The sequence below is a fragment of the Pollicipes pollicipes genome, unplaced genomic scaffold, assembly GCF_011947565.3.
Source record: "Pollicipes pollicipes isolate AB1234 unplaced genomic scaffold, Ppol_2.1 Scaffold_3087;HRSCAF=3621_pilon_pilon_pilon, whole genome shotgun sequence".
NCBI lineage: Eukaryota > Metazoa > Arthropoda > Thecostraca > Pollicipedomorpha > Pollicipedidae > Pollicipes > Pollicipes pollicipes.
Genome location: NW_023596225.1, coordinates 19,485,908 through 19,505,169, shown reverse-complemented (window position 1 = coordinate 19,505,169; position 19,262 = coordinate 19,485,908). Strand labels below are relative to the sequence as shown.

The following is a 19,262-nucleotide window of genomic DNA, read 5'->3' as shown; positions in this document are numbered from 1 at the left end:
GGCAGCATGCTCCTAAAAACAAAGTGATGTCCTGTGTCATTTTAGGTCAGTGACCTATTAGAACCTTCAAGAAGTCTGTCGAAGAGGTATAATGAGGTTTCGTTATTAATCAGTTCGACATGAGCACCAGAAACTACCCCGTACAGCAAGCCGTAGAGTCATAAAGCAGATTAGTTTTGACTTTTAGCTGACCTTCATACCTGACCTCACGTCCATGGAATTTATTCATTCAATTCTTGGGTTGCATAGAAAGGTATCTCAGAAATGTGTGGCTTCGTCAGACATTCCGCTGTTACATCGGATTGAACGATTTTCTTGAAATTGGCTTCGCTGAATCCATGGCCTGACTTTGATCTGCTGTAGGCCAACGACCTTACAAGGTACATCTAAATTGTATGCCAAACGATCCCCTATTCAATTTTTGAGTTATGCAAATCTAGCGCGACCACGCCGCACCCCTTCGAAGCCATTCCGGAAAAAAAACATTTGAGGGTGGGTTTGACCCCCCACCCGAGCGCGTGTCAAGAGCATTTAGAAAATTCCTTGCTGAGCTACGTTTCTGCACTACGCACTCGCCGGCGCAAAAGCAAGTATGCGTGCATGGTACCATGTTGCGCAACGCCGCACTGATTGTAAAAGTATGATGCGGATCACCTGCCAATAAAACATCTGTTACGGACGCTGCACGAGCTACATGAGTGGAAGCGGCCTAGTACACCCATCAACCAGCATACACAGAAACCGCACTCACACCGATCACGCTTGCACATGCAGTTGCCAACGTAATCCGAGCATGTTTCCCCGTCCTGCGGTCTCTGAGCAGAGTGCATGTGCCAGCCCAGATGGCGATCGGAAGCGGCCTACCCAGGTCCTGGCCCAACAACCCGCGCTCACGATGTCCTCGTGATCGGCGAGATCGAGCTTCCTTGACAGGACTGTGCGGCTCGAGTGGCACTGCGCCCCTAGTGGGAGCCCTTGACACTCACTGGTCTGCAGGCCGCCGGAACCGTCGGGTCGTCAGCACCCCAGCCGCCGTCAGTCACATCCGCTCGTCAGCACCCCAGCCGCCGTCGCTCTCACGCGCTCAACACCGAAGCCGTCGCCACTCTCACCTGCTCGTCGGCACCCCAGCCGTCGCCACCCTCATCCGCTCGTCGGCAGCCCAGCCGCTGTCACTCTCACCCGCCCTTCGGCACCCCAGCCGGCGTTCAGCACAGCGCTGACCAGAAACAATAGTAGAAAATGTGACGTCGGATTTATTCACTCGCAGTGAGAGCCATGCCGCCGGATGGCGGCTGGCCGGACTCTGACACGGCTTCGACGATTTCAACGCCCGTCTGAAACTTGACAATAATAGGTCTACAGGAATGGAGCACGTGGCCACCGCCCGGTGCTAACAAACGCATGCTCCGTCGGTAACAAATACATCAGCCTCAAATCATAACAGCGTTGTGCCCCTGCGTCGGGAGCAGCTGGCGGCTTCGGATCGGTCGCATGCCACCGCTGCCAGCGCGTGACCCACAGTCCAAACTCAGAGCAAACCCACATAAATAAACAGTGCCTAGAACAGATCTCTATAGCTCTTCGCGGATGAACTTGGGCTTGAGCTCCTCGATCCGCTTGATGAAGTCGGTCTTTTCGAGGCAGCCGTCGCAGATCTCGTCCCAGTCGGAGAGGATTTTCTTCAGGTCCCGCACCTTCAGCTTCTTCAGGTCCACGTTCTTCAGGTCGATCTGCTTGTCTGAAAGGAGGAAATGCCTTGAACGAGTGTGACCACTGAAATACATGGTAGCATAAGGTCTTGCATCAAGTTTATCGACTTTTACAACGCGCATGCCACCAACCCAATCACAAGATGATTCGCTGGTGAGTCGAATAAAATCAGTACAAAAGTGAACACTGGATGTAAAAAACTCATTACTTACCATACCGCAGCTCACAGATCTGAGGATCTTTTTTCTTCAGACGCTCACAGATCTTCTCAGCGGGCATGGAATAGCTCATTGGCTGAGTGATATCCTTGAGTGTGCGAGTGGCTGAATCTTCAACGCCTCCAATGTAGTAGCACTGGCAACAGGAAACAAAACAATCGTAATTGGCACACGAGCAAGCTGGCAAGAGTAAGGAGTCATTCCACTGCTCATAACCAGGTGACTTAGTGGATTACCGTTACCGACTTACCAGCATGCAGTTTGGTTTTTGTTGAAGTGTGTGTGTGTGTGTGTGTGTGTGTGTGTGTGTGTGTGTGTGTGTGTGTGTGTGTGTGTGTGTGTGTGTGTGTGTGGTGGTGCGTGCGTGCGTGCGTGCGTGCGTGCGTGCGTGCGTGCGTGCGTGCGTGCGTGCGTGCGTGCGTGCGTGCGTGCGTGCGTGCGTGCGTGCGTGCGTGCGTGCGTGCGTGCGTGTGATGTGTAGGATGCACCAGATGATAATTAAAAGCAATGCAAAACTGATCGTGATTCACGATTAGACACAGTAAGTCGAAGAACAGCATTACACAGCATCACGGTCGGCCCGCCTCATGACTCAGCTACAGAAGATGTTGTCTCCGCTGGCGTCTATAGCCAGTATGGTGGCCCATGACGGGATGTCAGCTGGAATGTGCCGGAGCACAGTCTGCGGCGGCCCGCTTCGGTCCGCATGAGAAGGGGCGCGATTTCAAACGTATCGCGTGTGGCGTTCGTGTTCCTCTGGGTCGCTGGGGCGCTCAGCTGCTGATGCTATAATGTGCTGCACTTATCTCTGATTTGCTGTCTGTCTGAGCGTGACTGCAATCGTCTTGTGCTGCTCAGTGACTTGTGATAATGTGCATAGTACATAAGCGGCAGTACATCTGATCGCCGATCGCTCCGGGGTCCCTGAGCGTGACGTGACATCTGAGGTCACTGGCGACTCATGCAAGGGTGCACAAGGTGTAATTTTCCTAAAAATAAACACATGACTGTGCATAAGCTTGGGCTCCAACTTTTGGAAACAATTATTGGCTTTTGGATTGGGTGCAAAATGACAACTATGATGGTCAATATTGTTGGAAACTTCAAAGAAAAGAAAATAGCTTTTCAGTGTTCTAAACATACCAAATATACAAGACAAGACATTTGACAAGAGCCATTTTTGTATCTTATATGCAAGAATCACATCTGTTACATTGGCCAGGAAAAGCACAACCAAGAGGAACCTTTATGGTTCATCATTGCACTCATGTTATCTATTTAATCTTCTAGTAGCCAAAAACAAAATCAGTAAAATCCTCATTCTCCTGTCATGTTTCATCATTGGTGGCATGCACCAGAAGTGTTAATGTGCTGTTCAGAATTTCAGTTCACTTTGTTGTTTTGCACCACATCTTACTGATTTATGAATTAGCATCTTATTCATTTATAAACTTATCACAGCATATCAAAGATTGATGACAAAATCATGATCCTGGTAATTTACTATTACTTTATTCCATTTTTGCATCTGTCCTTATCAGTTCATTTCATTAACACCAAGGCCAATTACATACTTTTGGTATGGTGAACATACTGCAGCAGGTAGTGTGTGGGAAAATATAAGTCTGAGATGAAACTGTGAGGGCTGGAGGAATCACAGAAGACTAAGTCATATGGGCACTTAATGGAAAAATACCCCCCAAAGCCATCAGCAACCCACCTCTGATGAATTATGCTGCTCCTAGCATTGTGAACATATGCATGTGTATGCATGTGTGACAGCGAAGCCAGGTGGGTCAGACACAATGCTAAAAGACACGAAATGGCAAATGCAGGACATCCATGGAGGCATCCTGGATCTGGGATGCTTGGAGACATCCACAGCATGACCCACAACCACTTCCCTTGAAGTTAACTTTAAGGCTCTTCCATTGACTTGAAAGGTATGGGCAAGATGAACACAAAAAGTAACAACATGAATATAAACTTACAAATTTATGCTCCTTCCCTCTGGTACCAGCACACACATCTTCCAGAACTTTTAGCACCTTATCTTGAGATGAGCTATCTTCAGAGGGCACAGCCTTGTATATTTTGTTGATGACCCCAATGCAGACTGAAAAGAAAGATGGCTGCATGTGAGCACAAATATTCAAAACATCATTAACATCATATCAGAAAATCACACAGCCAGATGTCAAAAGGACTGCATTTGCTGGGTACCTAGGTATGGTAAAGCACACAAAGTACATAAACATGACAAATTCCAAGAGAATGCCATGATCAGTGGCATTCCAGGATTTTGTAACCATCTGCCTAAACATTGATGGCAACATTGATCACTAGTAACAGGCCAGCTGCAGAAACATGATGGTACAGGCCTCAGCAAGATCTTGCTGGGGCCAGGCAGTATACACAAATGTAGTTTTGAAGCAGCTTATAAGGTGAAACTTATGTGTTTATCCATCTTTACATCAACATATTGCACATGAATTGTCTTCTTTAGAGTAGAAAATACTGTTCATAATAACAAAACAGCAAAATAATGTCATATCAATTCATCACTTTAACACTTATGATAATAGCACCACAGAGTAGGTTCAAACACTGACTACATGATACCAGCACACCAAAGGCTATTGCAATGTCTCACTGGCCATCAAGGCCAGCTTTTAGCTTTTGCTTTCTTATATGAGGTTTTTGCATACTACTTGTTGATTAGTTGACACAGTGACCAAAAATGACATCTTAAATTGGTAGAAATATGATGAAAATCAAATGGTTGATGGGGTATTAGGTGAGACTAAAAAGCAAATTGTGAACATTTTACATACCAGTGGGATGAGTTGGAGGGTTACAAGATTGGTCAAGGTGATTAGATAAGGTTAGGTAAGATAGGTTAGGTTAACTTTGTTTCATTGTTTATGTAACTTTATATTACATATTATTCCTTGTCACCAATTCATTTGGTTTCCCAGTGACATGACATTGCATGAGGTTAGTTGCATTAGGTTGGTTGCATTAGGTAGGTTACATGTAACCTATCCAGTGATTTTCCAGTGGCTCAAGAAACGATTTAAAAGATGTGGCTCTAAACTTTTACCTCAGGTTTAAACATTCACAATATTCTCACTCTTGATTCTGATGTCAGCATTGTAACCACCACTTGCATCAGTTGAACAACTCATTTACATTATTTTCTAGTTGATTTTACATGTTTTTTATAATCATCTTAAATACTGTAAGAACAATTATATATTATGGTTGTAAGCCAAGATGACCTTTTTCCACTATTCTATTATAATGAACAGTGTTTCCAGCTCTAAAGATCCTCCATGTGCAGTGTTTATGTAAAGATTATTAAAACCCCTAAGTCTGACTACTTGTAATGATCTGAAGGTGGAAAATTCTGAAAAGGGCAGCCTGTACTAGTGTTTAACAGCTTTTGCTAACAGTGACTGTGATTGCTACCAGTGATTTGCTTCCAGACCATGAAAAAGTTATGCTATTTCCAACATGTCATTCATAGCAGCAAGATCACAGTAATGACTTCAAGGCATGCACATATATCAGGGCATTTGGTGTTTGAAGCATACCCACCCCCAATTCAAGTCCCTGAAGAGCAGTGTTTAAAAAAACATGACATTTTAAAGGTAACTCCTGACATAAAATCTCCCACATAACATTTCTCATGTAAAAATGAGAAAATTCAACACAATTTATCCTGCCTGAGTTTCATGCACACAAGTGAAAGGTGCAGGGCACCAGCTTCCATGCATTCAACACAGTGGATTTTTTGCAGACTGACTTCCTGGCTGCCAGTGACATAACTTAACAGCATGCATGTTTTGGGTGCGGATTAAGCTAGCAAAGGCTGCCTAAAAAATAACAGATTCTGCCCAAAACTGTTACATTCAGATTCTTCTAATGGCTTACAGATAAATAGACTCTGGACACTTTTGACATGCACTTTAAGAAAGTAATAACCACATACCTTCACAGTCACCCTCTCGAAGAGACGATACCACTGTGCTTTGATATAGGAGGAACATACATAGCGGAACGATCGAGCCCTGCATATTTACGGTATGTGGTTATGTTGTTGTACAACAGATTAAACAATTATTTGTATGCACTAGGACTAGAACAGCAATAACCGCACACCAGAAGCTTCCTCAAGTTGGCAGGCCGAAATATGCCACACCTGACCGGACCACGTCAAGAAGCACAACGCAGGCCCGGTACCCCAACGCATTGAATACCACGTCACCGTAATTGAAACGTCTAGAGAGTAACGCGAAGCTATTTGGCGCTTTCTGATTGGTGGATCTTCCACACGTAACAGAGTGGCAGACGAATTTGTGTTACTTTTGGAATAGACGAAGAACTCTAACGTAGGTCGAGAACTGGATTGATGCTCATCAAAACTTCTTTATTCAAATCAATATGAATAACTATACCGATCACTAAAATATTTCCCCGCCAAACTTAAATTTAAATAAGATCTGGCCGGAAGAGCATCAATACCGGAAACGTGTGCGGTCACCAAATCATAATCTTACTGATTCATAAGGAGATGAGGGCTGTTCACTTAGCACAAATATGCCATGGCAGAGAGAGCGGGAGAGGACAGGAGCACAAACTGCTAAAAGCGATAAGGGGACAAGCCGTGGGCCGAAAAACACCGTTTCTACCCTTCATTTTTTGAACATGTCTAGCTCACTTTATTTTTATGAAAAACATTTTGCGTTTCAAATTTGTATATTATTAAAATAGCGTGATATGCGCGCGCGCTCACCAATATCAGAAACTTGCCGTTCCGGTGACCACTGATCGCGGCTGACACGGCCGTTCGGCCCCTGCTTTCGGCAGCCGGCTGCAAAGGCGCACCCAGATGCGCGCATTAGTAACCGCGCTATACTACACCGTCTCCCCAGCTTGCGAATCCATCGACACCCACCTCTCCACCACCACATCGTGCAGACTACTCGGTTCATTCACCTTGTGGCTCAGGAGGACGGCCACACGTCTCCCAGCGCCGGCGGTGAGGATCATGCGTGGTTTATTGGAGCGGTCAGTCATCACATTCTCCCGGCATTTTCAGGCTCGTCATTTTCAGACTGCGAGACATTTTCTAAGCCCCACATCACTTGATTCCACGTCGGCGCTGACCGTTCCTCCGCGTCATTGGCCACCATCTTATCTGCCTTTATCGCCTTGTTCTTGTCTCCCTGGCTCGTCTGGTGCGGCTGCCTTCCTTCTACGCGCGGCAGCTGATGCTATAAAAGGGGCATTCAAATGGGGGTTTAACTTTTCCTGACGTTCCCGAATTTTGTGAAATCTTTATAACACCCGATCCTCAGACGATAAGAAACGATGTATGTCATGTTTCTGCTAGCAGCATCTTCGTAACCTCCTGTCTCTTATGGTTTTCTCCAGGCTTTTGGCTCAATACTGCTCTATGTTGAAACGGCCCGTAAGACCGATCGAGCTATTTCAGCATTGCGTGGATACGGACAGAGGGTCGAGGGCAAACGATAGACAGCTAGCTGTTCCCGCCGCCCTCTTCCGGGGTCACGCCTTGGCCACCTCCGTGGTGGCGAACCGGAGACCGGGCCGGAAAACAAGCCGCGCGACGCCAGTGACATCTGGCTGACAGGCGCAGGTGCGACACCTGGTGGAACGACGGGCAGTGGAGGCCGAACCTGAGATTTTCTTTCGGCGAACTGCTTAGATCGACGCCCTCCTTTTCCCAAAAGTTGTTGCCACACGAATCGAGTTATTCACTGCTTCTGCTCTGCTACGGAGGCACGCCACATTACGCACGTGTTCATATGTCATAGTCAAAAGGCTTGTTGGTGGATGCCATCTGTATCATCCGTACATCCAATGGTCGTGCAATCCCCCTAAACGACAAAAATATGAGGTTTTGTGTCTGTGGGGTGATAACCATCCGGTTTCATTAATGGATCCGGTTACGGAGTTTGGGGGCATAGCCATCCGGCCAACTTACACAATCTACGCTAATTTTCTGTTTTGTCCATGGGTATAGGGCACAGCGCCCTCGTGAAAAACAATGGTGTTTGATGTAAAGCGGCTTTTCCATATCTGCATGGGATTTTGAACTGAAATAGCCATCTTGGAGATCACTCGGTGCAATTAACAGCCATGCTCTTCTTAAGACCAAAAACCCTCGAGTTTCCGAGCTACATGCCAACCAAGATGTGCAGACTATTTCGCACAGATTATTTGGAGGTTATCCAGGCATCCATGACGCTATAATAACGTCCTTCACAACATGCCATTCAAAGGGCATACGACGTTCCAGATCAATAAAAATATAATTGCTGAGTCGCACATTTCTGACGTTTGTGAGCAAAAATTTCCAAAAATCGCGGCTGTCAGCTGGCTCCCAATCAGGGTCATGCAAGGTATGCAAGATTCTAACACGGGTTACGTTTTGCGCTGCATGAAACAAGAACTAATACATTATTCTCAATAATTCGGAAATATTACGGTAATCACCTTGACAGAAATATGACTTGTAACTGAGTTACTTATAATAGCGATATAAACAGGTATGTGAGTACAAGCAAACATCTTAAACTCACGAACAAATATGAAAGAGCACCACGAGAAAAGACCCAAACACGGGCACGTTTGGCTGAGCAAACACCTCTAGCTCACATTGCCATGTCTCGGGAGATTGATGAACTAGAAGTTCGTGTTATGATACAAACGTTCCATGACGCAATCAAACAATGGCGTATCGAGGGGTATATTTACTAAATAGAGAGATTATGTTGTCTGCAGCAGCCCTTTGCACTTATTGATCACATCTGGTGCTGCTTCAATATCTCCAAGTGTACGACATTTCCTTTAGCATGGCTGGTAAGGCTCCGTTTTTTTTTTAGAAAGGGCAGGAGGGATAGCACCGTCCTTCGGCAAACACCACCCGCCTCAACATTGAGAATATTGGACATTGTGCGTGAAGAGCTGACGGTCGTCTTTAACCGCGGCGCAGAAGAACATAGGGCACCGGGCGCTTTGATTTAATTGAATTTTTCGTCTGAATTATGGTGTGCTCTGCCTTTGCGCGTAGTGGTATTGAGAGTGGGGTATTTTACATTCACGGAAGTGGAAAGAATAGTACTGAATCATGATATATGACGATATCTCTGAGGTTTATAGGCATTTACGTCAAGTTTGCGCGCCCTGGATTGCACACGACGTGATCGGTAATGACGTCATCCACGCTCTTCTGCATCAAACAGGCTTTTGGGGTAACACCGCCCGTTCTGGCGGTGTTATCCCACCATGGGCGGTGCTACCCCAGGCGGTATTGTCTATGGGCTTTAAGGGATAACAATGATTGGATATATGTAAGATAGATGCGAATTTTTCAAATTCACGTGTGCATAAAAATCCAAAAATGACTAGTTAGCTCTGTTGCAGCTATTGTTTACCTCCGTCTTTCCTTTCCAGAATGCCTCGAAACTATATCCGAGATTGTGACTGGGGATCTTGGAGCACAACATCCATAAAGGATGCCTTAAAAGCTGCACGTAGGGGCCTGGAGATACGGCAGACCTGTAGGACGTTTGGAAGGTCCCTCTCAGCCCCCAGGGATCGCCTAAAAGATGACGGTCCGTTGCAACTAGATGACCCTCCATGCCTCGGCAAAAAGACAGTCATGCCCAACTATTTTGAGAACGCAATGGAGCGGCGAATTCCGCACCTGTCAAGCGTGTACATCGGCATAACGAGAGGCCATGGCCAGCAATGTATACGAATACGCCGTAAGACCGAAGATAAAGCATCCCTTCAATCACCAGAAGAGGTGTGGTGGCCCAGACTGAGTGACCGACTTTGTGAAAAGGCACCCGCAGAATTTCGCTCTGAAAAGTCCGAGACTACAGTTTGGTAAGATTAGACGGTTTTATAAAAAAACAACGTGCAACAATTCTACGACAGCCAGCTCGTGCAACATCAGAGCAAAGGCCCTACCCCTTCCTCCCAGGGTGTGCAATGTTGATGGGACGGCCTGAGCCCCGTGCCTGAAATCCCAAAAGTGCTTGCTGAACGAGGACAACGCAAGGTCGGCCAAGTTACGACAACAGAACGGGGTAAACTGACAACCAGTGTGGGATGTGCCAGTGGGCGTCCCTCCAATAATGATCTAAGGTGGGAGAACAGAGAACGCGGCACTAACCAAGGACCATCCCGTTGGAACCATAGGCACCGGTCAGCGACGACGGCTGGATCAACTACGGACTTTTTGTGGAGTGGTTTCGGCACTTCGTCCAGCATGCCGCGCCCGTACCTGTCGGAGGGCTTCTGGCCGTTACATACAACCATAGCAGCTATGTCAGTCTGAGTGTTGTTGCCCCAGCGCGAAAGCACGGGAGACTGGACATCGCTACCATATCCCCACACTGTTCACAAGTCGTGCACCTCCTCAACTTGACACAATGCGGGCCTCTCGAAGCGGTCTGGGCCCGGCAAGTGAAGTTCTTCCATGACACTCACTTGCGCCGAAGGATCACAGACATGTGTATAGGCGGTTTGTTCTCACAAGCCTACAAGGTCGTGCTTCAGAGCCCAGAAAACGCCATCAGTGGCTTTTAGGCCAATGGAGTTGTGCCGTTTAACCCTGACCGTGTCTTCGGAAGCTCAGAACTCTTCAGCCACAACTCTGTGCTTTGACATAAGCCTTTGGAGGAAAGCGTTGAGGGGCGTATGGAGCGTGACGAGCGGCAAAACACCCCTGCAGCGTCGGCACATCACAACACCCCGGCGGCACAGCGGCGGCACCGGCACCCGGCTACACCGGTACAGCACGTCACCCGGTCCTACCGTCACCTTATGGTCCAATAGATGACACACTCCCTCTTCCAACAGTCTTCGCGCCCCCAAGAAACGAAAGTTGTCGGAAACAGAGAGGCACATCTCTCGTAATGACCAGCTCCTCCCTAAAAGGCAATTGGAGGAGAAGACCCGAGCGAAAAGCGCTCAACGCTTTGTAAAACGCAGAAGAAAGCTTAGGTAGATGGGAAAAGAAATAGCAAGAAATAGTCCATTAGAAAAAGGTTCCTTCACAAATGTCATCTGTATGCACTGCTCAAAATGTAACACTATGACGAATGAGGTGTGGCTTGTGAGCTACCTGCCAGTTTTTTCATGGCACGGTAAAACAGGGAGAACTGAAAAAATATTTTGAAAGATTTGTATGATAATAATTTTATTTGTGATAAAAGGATAAAAAACAACTTTGCGTTTAAAGGATAGAATACGGCTACTTAATTACCCTTAGAAAGGTTGTGCGAAATCAGTATACTTCGACGATATATCGACTTCGGTACCTTTCGGACCCTCAGGATGTCTGTGGTCAAATGATACAGTGCGAGTTCTGATATCGCCTGAATCTTAAATTTTTAACCCCTAGAAGAAAAAAATTGGAAAACCTTTGAGAAAAAAAGTGGTAAATGTTGAGACATTTCGTCCGCTTCCAGCCAAAAGAATATAACCTAGGATCATAGGCACCATTTTTACACGATGGAGAACGCACAGACTGCTCCTGAAAATTTGGTGGTTCTAAACAGTCTAGTCAGACGACCACAGCCATTGTAAAGCTCAAACGGACTGCACGGAAAGATGTAGGATGGTGTAATCACGCTGTCAGGGCTACCTCACAATATTAGGTACAATTCAAAGCCGTTTGAAAATGAAACAGTTCCGTCCCGATTTTGACCGCTCCTGAAAAAAGAAAATTGACGAGCAATTGCATGCAAATCCTGACACCCACTCCTGACTTGACATTCCAGACACCCGCGGCTCAAATTCCGCCAGGACATGACCCGGAAGAAAGGTGGTTGCTGCTACTCCTTCTTCCCCTTGCAGGACGGTATCTGAAATGCTAATTTGACCCATCTGAGCTGATTTGACCTGCCAAAGTTTGCAGTCACGAGTACCAAGAAAAATCTTACTGATACAGTTTGACCAGTGGTTTCCCATGCCGCATTTTCTCGTGGCATTTTTAAGATCTCAGGAGCGGGCTCGAACAGAAAGGAAGCATACCTCCTGAGCGAAGCTAAAGTAGCTACATGAGCGAAGGTGAAAAACTTCGAGCATTGAAGTAGAAATTCTAGCAACTGCTAAAAAACAGTCTAAATCTTAGGATCTTAAAAGCTAAATGAGTCTTAAGATCTTACGCTCGCAGCACTTTCGTTATCTTTGTACAAGGGCGAACTCAATAAGCCGCCTTTGGACCTGGTTTGAATAATGCCGTCCAGGACATGCATGTGTACAACTAGCTCTCTTTGTATCCGCTATAATGTCCGGTGGAAAGTTTCTTTCTATCCTTATGCTCGGTGCGGATGATCGAAACTTTTCGGTCTGACCGGCTATCTTTCGGGCAGCTGTTAGCTATACTGTAAGAGTTTGGAAAGCTGAGATGTTAAAGATAGTGTAATGATTGTGCAATGTTAGGATATATATATATATATATGTATATATATGCATATATATATATATATACATATATAAGATGAGATATTCGCGAAGTTTGTGCTCGGTTCGCCATGCCTAATGCACTTTGTAAATAGCTTTTAACCTCATGGTGTTGGTCATCGTAACTCTCCGGCTTAGCCTTCTGTGTTTCGGGAATCTCCCGGCGCAATAGCGATGTTAGAATGTGGGAGCCCGACATTTTGGATATGTTGGTAACTATGAAATGACAGCATCTGTGCAGATTTTAGGCATTTTCTGTATTTACACGTTTCAGTTTTGAATGCTAGCTTTTTGTTAAATTTGATCACTCATGACTAGCCCTTGAAATCTGAAAACTTGAAAAACTTGAAACATCAAGTTTTGTTAATCAAGCCAATGCCCGCTTGATTATGGCGCTTAGTCAATGCCATCTAGTGTATTGCAAGTCGATAGTTGTCAGAATAAGGACTCATAACTCATAAGCGTAGAGATAAGCATGCCGACAGAAGCTGATGCATCGCTGTATTCAAATTAAGCGTGTGACTTGAAGAAGCTCCTACTGATATTCATCAAACTGGGTTGCATTTCGCTGCGGATATAACCATGACACACGCCTACCGATCGTCTGTAAAATGCTCGCCGAAATGCGTCACAAAGTATATTTTCACGAAAAACTGGTGAGTACATAAATATTTGCCGAACTCGGTCGACAATTATCACACATGACTGGGGTGGCGCCCAGCCCACCCCCACTTCACTGAGGTGGCGCTCAGGTCAGTCCCACCTCCATGGGGAAATCCCGCAGCCTGTGGCGATGCCACGTGGGCTGGCTCTGCAGCCTTGTGATGCGCTGGCGCAGCTGCTCCCCAGCGGGGTTCAGCCGCTTACAGCCGGTCGTACGGGTTGGGCACCGGGGTGGGCAGGTGGTCGCCCGTGGCAACGAAGCCGTCGGCGTTGGCGACGAAGGAGAGCTCGATGGGCGTGCCCTCGGGCGACAGGTACTTGACGCTGCCCTGCTGGCTGTAGCCGCCCTCAGAGTAGCCGGAGTCGGGCAGCGGGGCGCCGCTCTCGCTCCGCTCGATGCCGTCCTCGCTGGTGTACCTGCAGTGACGGTGGCGGCGGCCGTGACGGGGGCGTACCGAGGACACAAGGGCGCACTGTGAAGCTACAGTTTGGCCTGTTGTACGTGTGGGAGGTACGACTGGCATAGCTGCAGCGGTTCATTGAATTTCGAATGCTGTTAACCACATGGTGTTTAGTTGTTCCAGCTGATGAACGCAGTGCGGCTGACATTGCTGGATTTGTCAGCACTTTTCGCAAACCCTGCTTTCCGTCAGCTCGCAGCAACAGCCAAACGATGGAGTCCTGGCTCTGATCTGATTCAAACTGCCCACCTGCATCTTCGGGCAACACTTGTGCTTGTTCGAATTGATAGGAATTTATATCACTGGCTCAATTTCTCGGAATCAAGAACCTTGCTTCAAAGAACATGAATGAAAAGATAAAAGCTTAATTATCTGGCACGGATTCAATAGTACTAACACTCATAAAGCTGCGTTATCATAAGCAGCTAAACCTCCACGGATCTAGCTTTGGCCTCTGAACGCTCAAAAGTACCAAATTTTCGCATAGTTTTCATCCGTTAAGTGGTCAAAGTCTGTGGCGGAACAGCGCCGTGCGGAGGGTGACGAGAACTTACGAGAACTCGTAGCTCTGGTCTTCGGGCCGCGAGTCAGTGGACGAGAGGATCTTGACGACGGGCTTGGGGTAGCCGTAGGGCGGCGGCGGCGGGTAGGCGGCGGGCGCCGGCTTGTCCGCCACGGCCACGACCACCAGCACAGCAACGGCGACGATCTGGGGCGACAGCGGTGGTCCGGTCAGGGACAGCGGACCCGAGGCGGTCCCAGAACCGTCAACAGCGGACCCGAGACGGTCCCAGCACCACCAACAGCGGACCTCAGGTGGTCCCGACACCAGCCACAATACCGGCCCCGACAGAGGCGGCGGACCCGGGCCCTGTTCCTCACCGCCAGCACTAGCCTGTTAACAACGGTTCCCGAAACGGAAGACAGGTCTAACGCATTAGTACGGAGGCGTCAACAATGGCAGTGGCGGGGGCCATGCCACATCATCAGTGCACTTTCACTTCTTTTTTTAAAATTGTTACTTAAGTTAAGATTGTTTTGCTGAGGCGTTAGGAGTACGGTCCGGACAACGAGGCATGTGTGATGAGGACCCTGATGCAAAATCCACCGCTGGAAACAGTGGGTCTAATCGCTCAAAACTACAGAGCTCCAGTGCGTTTGTAAACGACATCACGTCGGTTGGTGGGGATGGGTCCCGGCCGGTGCTCCCTGAAGGAGGGTGGTAGCACCTTCGTAAGCACCACCGGGCCCACAAGGGTGGGAGTCAATGGGATCCGACGGTGATGGTTGAGAATTTTGTACAGCACTTTCATGGTGGTACACAATCGTACAATGCGCTCGACCAGCGTGCCCAGGGAGCGTATTATACGACAAAGCCGGGCCCAGCTACGCTTCAGCCCCCCCCCCCCCTCCCCCTCCCCCATCACCGCCAGTAAGCCCACCCCTGCGGACGGCACAAGCATCTCCCGGCACTCACCAGCTTCATGGCTATCCGAGTGGCGACGCTGTACGAACTGTGCTGAGTGTCGTCCTCCCGCCGCCTTTATACGCGCCGGGCGTTGGGTAACCGCCGGTGGTCCGGGCCGCTGGCAGCCCTGCTAGGAGGGTGTCCAGCTCCGCCCAGACGCCTCCCACTCCAGCTGGGGGTCTCAGGGTCAAGGGCATGAGCTTCCTCTCGCAGCCGGCTGGCTGGTGATTAACATGATTGGGTCATACACATTTGTTTTGTGGGATGCTTAGAAATCTCGGTCAGAATAATATATCCTGATGCCGGTACAGTCTCGCTACCGTCACCCCGGGCATCAATGAAGTAGTACAGTCGGTACCTACTCACGCCAACTGCCGGCATCAAGGTACCGAGCTGTTATACAACATTATGTTCTGGACAGACGCCGGGAGCTAGATTGCGCCCAGCCACCAGACGTTGCCGGAAGCTCTTAAATGCGTGGAAGACCTCTGGCTTCCGATGCTTGATGCAATTGCTAAAAATGTGTTGCAAGGCTTTAGGTAAACCACCCCGCTCTAAATTGGTAGTGAGGTAGGTGTTATGGATGTAAAATTGATGAGTGGTAATATGTTGTATCAGAGGGAATTAAAATGAACCCCTTACAATAATTGTGTACGTGGTATTAAGCTGCATTCCCCCAAATTTTCGGTCTTGAATCCTGCTTACAGTATCAAAAATTTCAAATATAAAACGGGCACCGTATCATACTAACACCATATAACATTACAACAGTAATATTTACAATATCGCGAGGCACAAAGTTTTTACCAAATCATGTTTTGATTCTGATTTTTTATTCTGCTTTTTGATTCTGTGCGCAGGGTCCGTGACCGAAAACTCATAAAAAAATGCAACTCACTTAACGTATATCAGGTATATAGTTATTGTAAAGTTTCTTAATTTTCTTTGATGCTTACCATGTCCTACATTGCACAAGCACTCTACCATCAATGTGATGCAGTTTGATCTCATCAACATTATGTTTTTGTGTATCAAGGCCCTCGTCAATAGTCTCCTCTACTTGTTAGGTCGGCAGATTAAAAGGATATGCTGTAAAATAACGGCAACGATATATGATCAATGACAGAACTCCAGTAAAGTGTGCTAAATTGTCACCACATAATCCAGAAAATTAAGCATCTTGTGCCACTAAAAGTTACATAAAAGTCAAAACGCTACGTCACACACATAACTGAAAATATTCCTTCCTAACTGACAATGCTTCAGCGATCTGAGAGAAGAGCCTTACCTGAACACATCACTTAGGTTTTGTCTTTTGGGTGTCAATCAACCGGATACCAGTAAGAGTGATGTGAAAATGTCAAGATCACAATCTTGGTTAAAAAAGACAAGAATGTGAGTTATAACGCCAAAAATCATGTCTGTGTTGGTGTTATATGATGTGATAATTCTTGCTTGATGCATCAACGTAAAGACAAGGTGTGTTTGTGTTGTATCTATAGCTGAAGAACGCGAGAAGCTATCATTTGTTCCGAAGAGCTCCACTAACAGCACGTCAGAATGATTAAGAAGTGGTGAACATTTTAGAAATCAAAGCTCTATAAAATCTACACGAATGAAGTATATCGAATCGATTAATTGGCCAAACCACCTGATAACTAGATAAACATGAGCAACAATGATTTATCTCAAGCACCGTGACGGGGTTTGGGATTTTCGTTGTCATGGTATGTTCCAAGAACGAACCATGCTATAGTAGAGTTTCGCATTACGTCGACCTTTCCAAATAAACCTACTGGTCCTTTCACGCTATGAGACATGGTGAATAGTTCGAACGTAGACGTTCATACTAATCACACCTTGATAATGTTAAGGGATTGCTAGAGACCTTAAACGTCTTTCCAGGCTGCTACAAGGATCCAATGAAACCCTGTAGTGATGACCATTCAATATTCTTGGAAGGACTAACCGTTCCCATAGACGTAACCACACTGCACATTTGATTGGTGTGCATTTCTGCTTTTTTGATGTATTGCATGGTTAGAGGACAAAAACAGTAGAATATTCCCCAAATTGGTTGCGGTCAAAAACCACCGACAACAGCATTTGGTTACGCTGAAGACCGTTCCTGCACTGTTTGCCCCGTTGCAACTTGCGACTGTCCATCCTTTTACCCATTTGCTAGTTCGTCCGATCTGTTTGCCCATTTTCGTCGTTCTTTCCTCGATTTACCCCTTGTTTTACAGAAAGAAAATGCGATGCACGTCGCCGATTGCATGTTTCCGCCCTAATTTGTGCTCATTTCTCCAAATTTCAACCATCCCACAATTCGTCCTCACATTGGTCCGTTTATTTCTTAGTCTCTTGTTCCGTTCATTGATTTAATCAGCTTAGGCTTGACACATTATGCGCGACTGAAGACCAGTCATGTTTTTCATGAGCGTTTACTTCTTCATGGCGTCTCGAAAAGCCTGTATTGCTTCCAGCTAGCGACATCAGAAGCAAGCGAGACATGAACGGTGGTGCCTGGAGCATTCACGGAACTCTCGAGGTCAGAGCGACGCGAGAGCTGCCGGGATTGGAGGACAAACCTGAGAAAGCCGCGTAAGGGCTTGCTGCCTTTGAAGCCTGGCCTAGTTTACCCGTCACGTCGGCGATCCGTGGATAGCCGCAGGCATCTGGTGCGGTCGCCTTTCCACTGTTACCATGGAACTGAGTGGAACACGCATTGCCGAACATGGGGCGGTTTAGCCCACCCCATCAGGACGATTTAGAACTGGTGAACAGGTTAGATGTTAAAGCGTTATCAAAGGTACGCGAATAAAGGAGATGGAAGGAATTGAACTGGCCAAGCCGCCTCACAAGTAGATAAGCATTCTCAGCAATGATTTACCTCGAACCCGTTTATTCATTTGCTAGTGACATAAATTGATTGCCTTAGTTTTCACACCCGAGGCACAGTTCCCACTAATCTACGCTTCGGAGACAAAAAATGTCTGCACGTAAGGTAACGATAATAATGGTCCAGCGCCCTCAAACGCACGCCAAAACCACCGCTGATTATACGTTAGCGCCCGAGGTGTCGGCATCTGTGACAGCAGACATCAGTGAGCTATGATGGCCCCCTCCGCTGACGACCTTGACCTAATTGTCCCCAGCCTGCTGCGGTGCGCCTCGCGGGGAGCGGAAGCGGGAGTCGGACGCCCCGGGCACCGCTGCCGAAAGACCGTCGGTGCCCGCGTGGCCTGACCCACTCCGCGAGCGCTAGGATGTGCGTTCAGGGGTGTCAGCACACACACATGGACCTGCACTGACACACATTTTAAACGCAGTGTCATTCAGCGACCCGCATAATTACGACTTATAGGCCATACAGCTTCGTTAGAATGACTTTGAGGCGGATTAACTTGCCTTTATCTAGATTTTATATTCGGATATCTAGATTCAAATTTTTTATAATAAAAATGTAGCACGCTTGCGTTTGTTATGCTTCGGACTGAGCCACGCGTCTTGCACTTTATCTCATTTTATTAGCTTTTGCTGACCCGAATGCTGTGGCTTCTGGTCTTACTTCATCCCAAGCGATATTTCACTGACGTGCTATAGAAGCGAAGGTAAAGAGTCGTTGTGACGAATCAAACGGTCGGGGGCGCCACCTCGGAGAAGGGGGAGGGGGTGCAAATTGACAGAAGGGGGAGGGGGGGGGGGGTGCAAATAGAAATCCGGGTTACCTGCATCCGGCAAGGGAGCGTACTTGACTTCAGGGATGCATCCTTCGACAAAACGATCCGTCACATATCGAAGTACATTTAAACTTCATTGCTGAGCACGGTGTTTTTTGTTTTGTTTTGAGAGCATCGTCACCACCGGATTAGTTGTGGTATTGAAGCTGAGAACGGGTCGGTCAGCCAGAAAGCAATGCATTCTATCTAAAAATGATACCGATGCGAAGTTACACTTGAAGCAGTGCTATGTTGCCAGATCAATAATTGACCCCAATATGCCAGGTCAAATACCAAATGTTTCTGAAAATGATTTTTTAGTTTTACATGAGGCGCGTTCTTCCTTAATTTTGAAAACAATAACACGCAATGATGTGGTAATAAGAGACCGTCTTCAACTGCCCAGTGTCTCGTGAGGTGCACGGCATGGCGAGGGACCGGACGAGGATATTTCACTCGTTTCGACCGTCAAATACCCCTGGCCATCTCGACGTAATTATCTACCCCT

At 47.2% G+C, this 19,262-nt stretch overlaps 2 protein-coding genes across 2 annotated transcripts; both read right to left on the bottom strand.

Moving 5' to 3' along the window:
* Window positions 1-1,238: 1,238 nt before the first annotated feature.
* LOC119090424 (mesencephalic astrocyte-derived neurotrophic factor homolog) lies at window positions 1,239-6,172 on the bottom strand. The gene is made up of 4 exons (XM_037213223.1): window positions 5,926-6,172; window positions 3,923-4,047; window positions 1,926-2,067; window positions 1,239-1,741 (listed from the first exon to the last, which is right to left on the bottom strand). Exons 1-4 carry the CDS (start codon window positions 6,008-6,010, stop codon window positions 1,575-1,577), a joined length of 519 nt encoding a protein of 172 aa, XP_037069118.1. The 5' UTR covers window positions 6,011-6,172; the 3' UTR covers window positions 1,239-1,574.
* Window positions 6,173-13,061: 6,889 nt separating this feature from the next.
* Window positions 13,062-15,097, bottom strand: LOC119090578 (endocuticle structural glycoprotein SgAbd-1). The gene is made up of 3 exons (XM_037213407.1): window positions 15,042-15,097; window positions 14,119-14,273; window positions 13,062-13,520 (listed from the first exon to the last, which is right to left on the bottom strand). The coding sequence occupies exons 1-3, from the start codon at window positions 15,048-15,050 to the stop codon at window positions 13,304-13,306; spliced, it is 381 nt and encodes a 126-aa protein (XP_037069302.1). The 5' UTR covers window positions 15,051-15,097; the 3' UTR covers window positions 13,062-13,303.
* Between the last annotated feature and the right edge of the window lie 4,165 nt (window positions 15,098-19,262).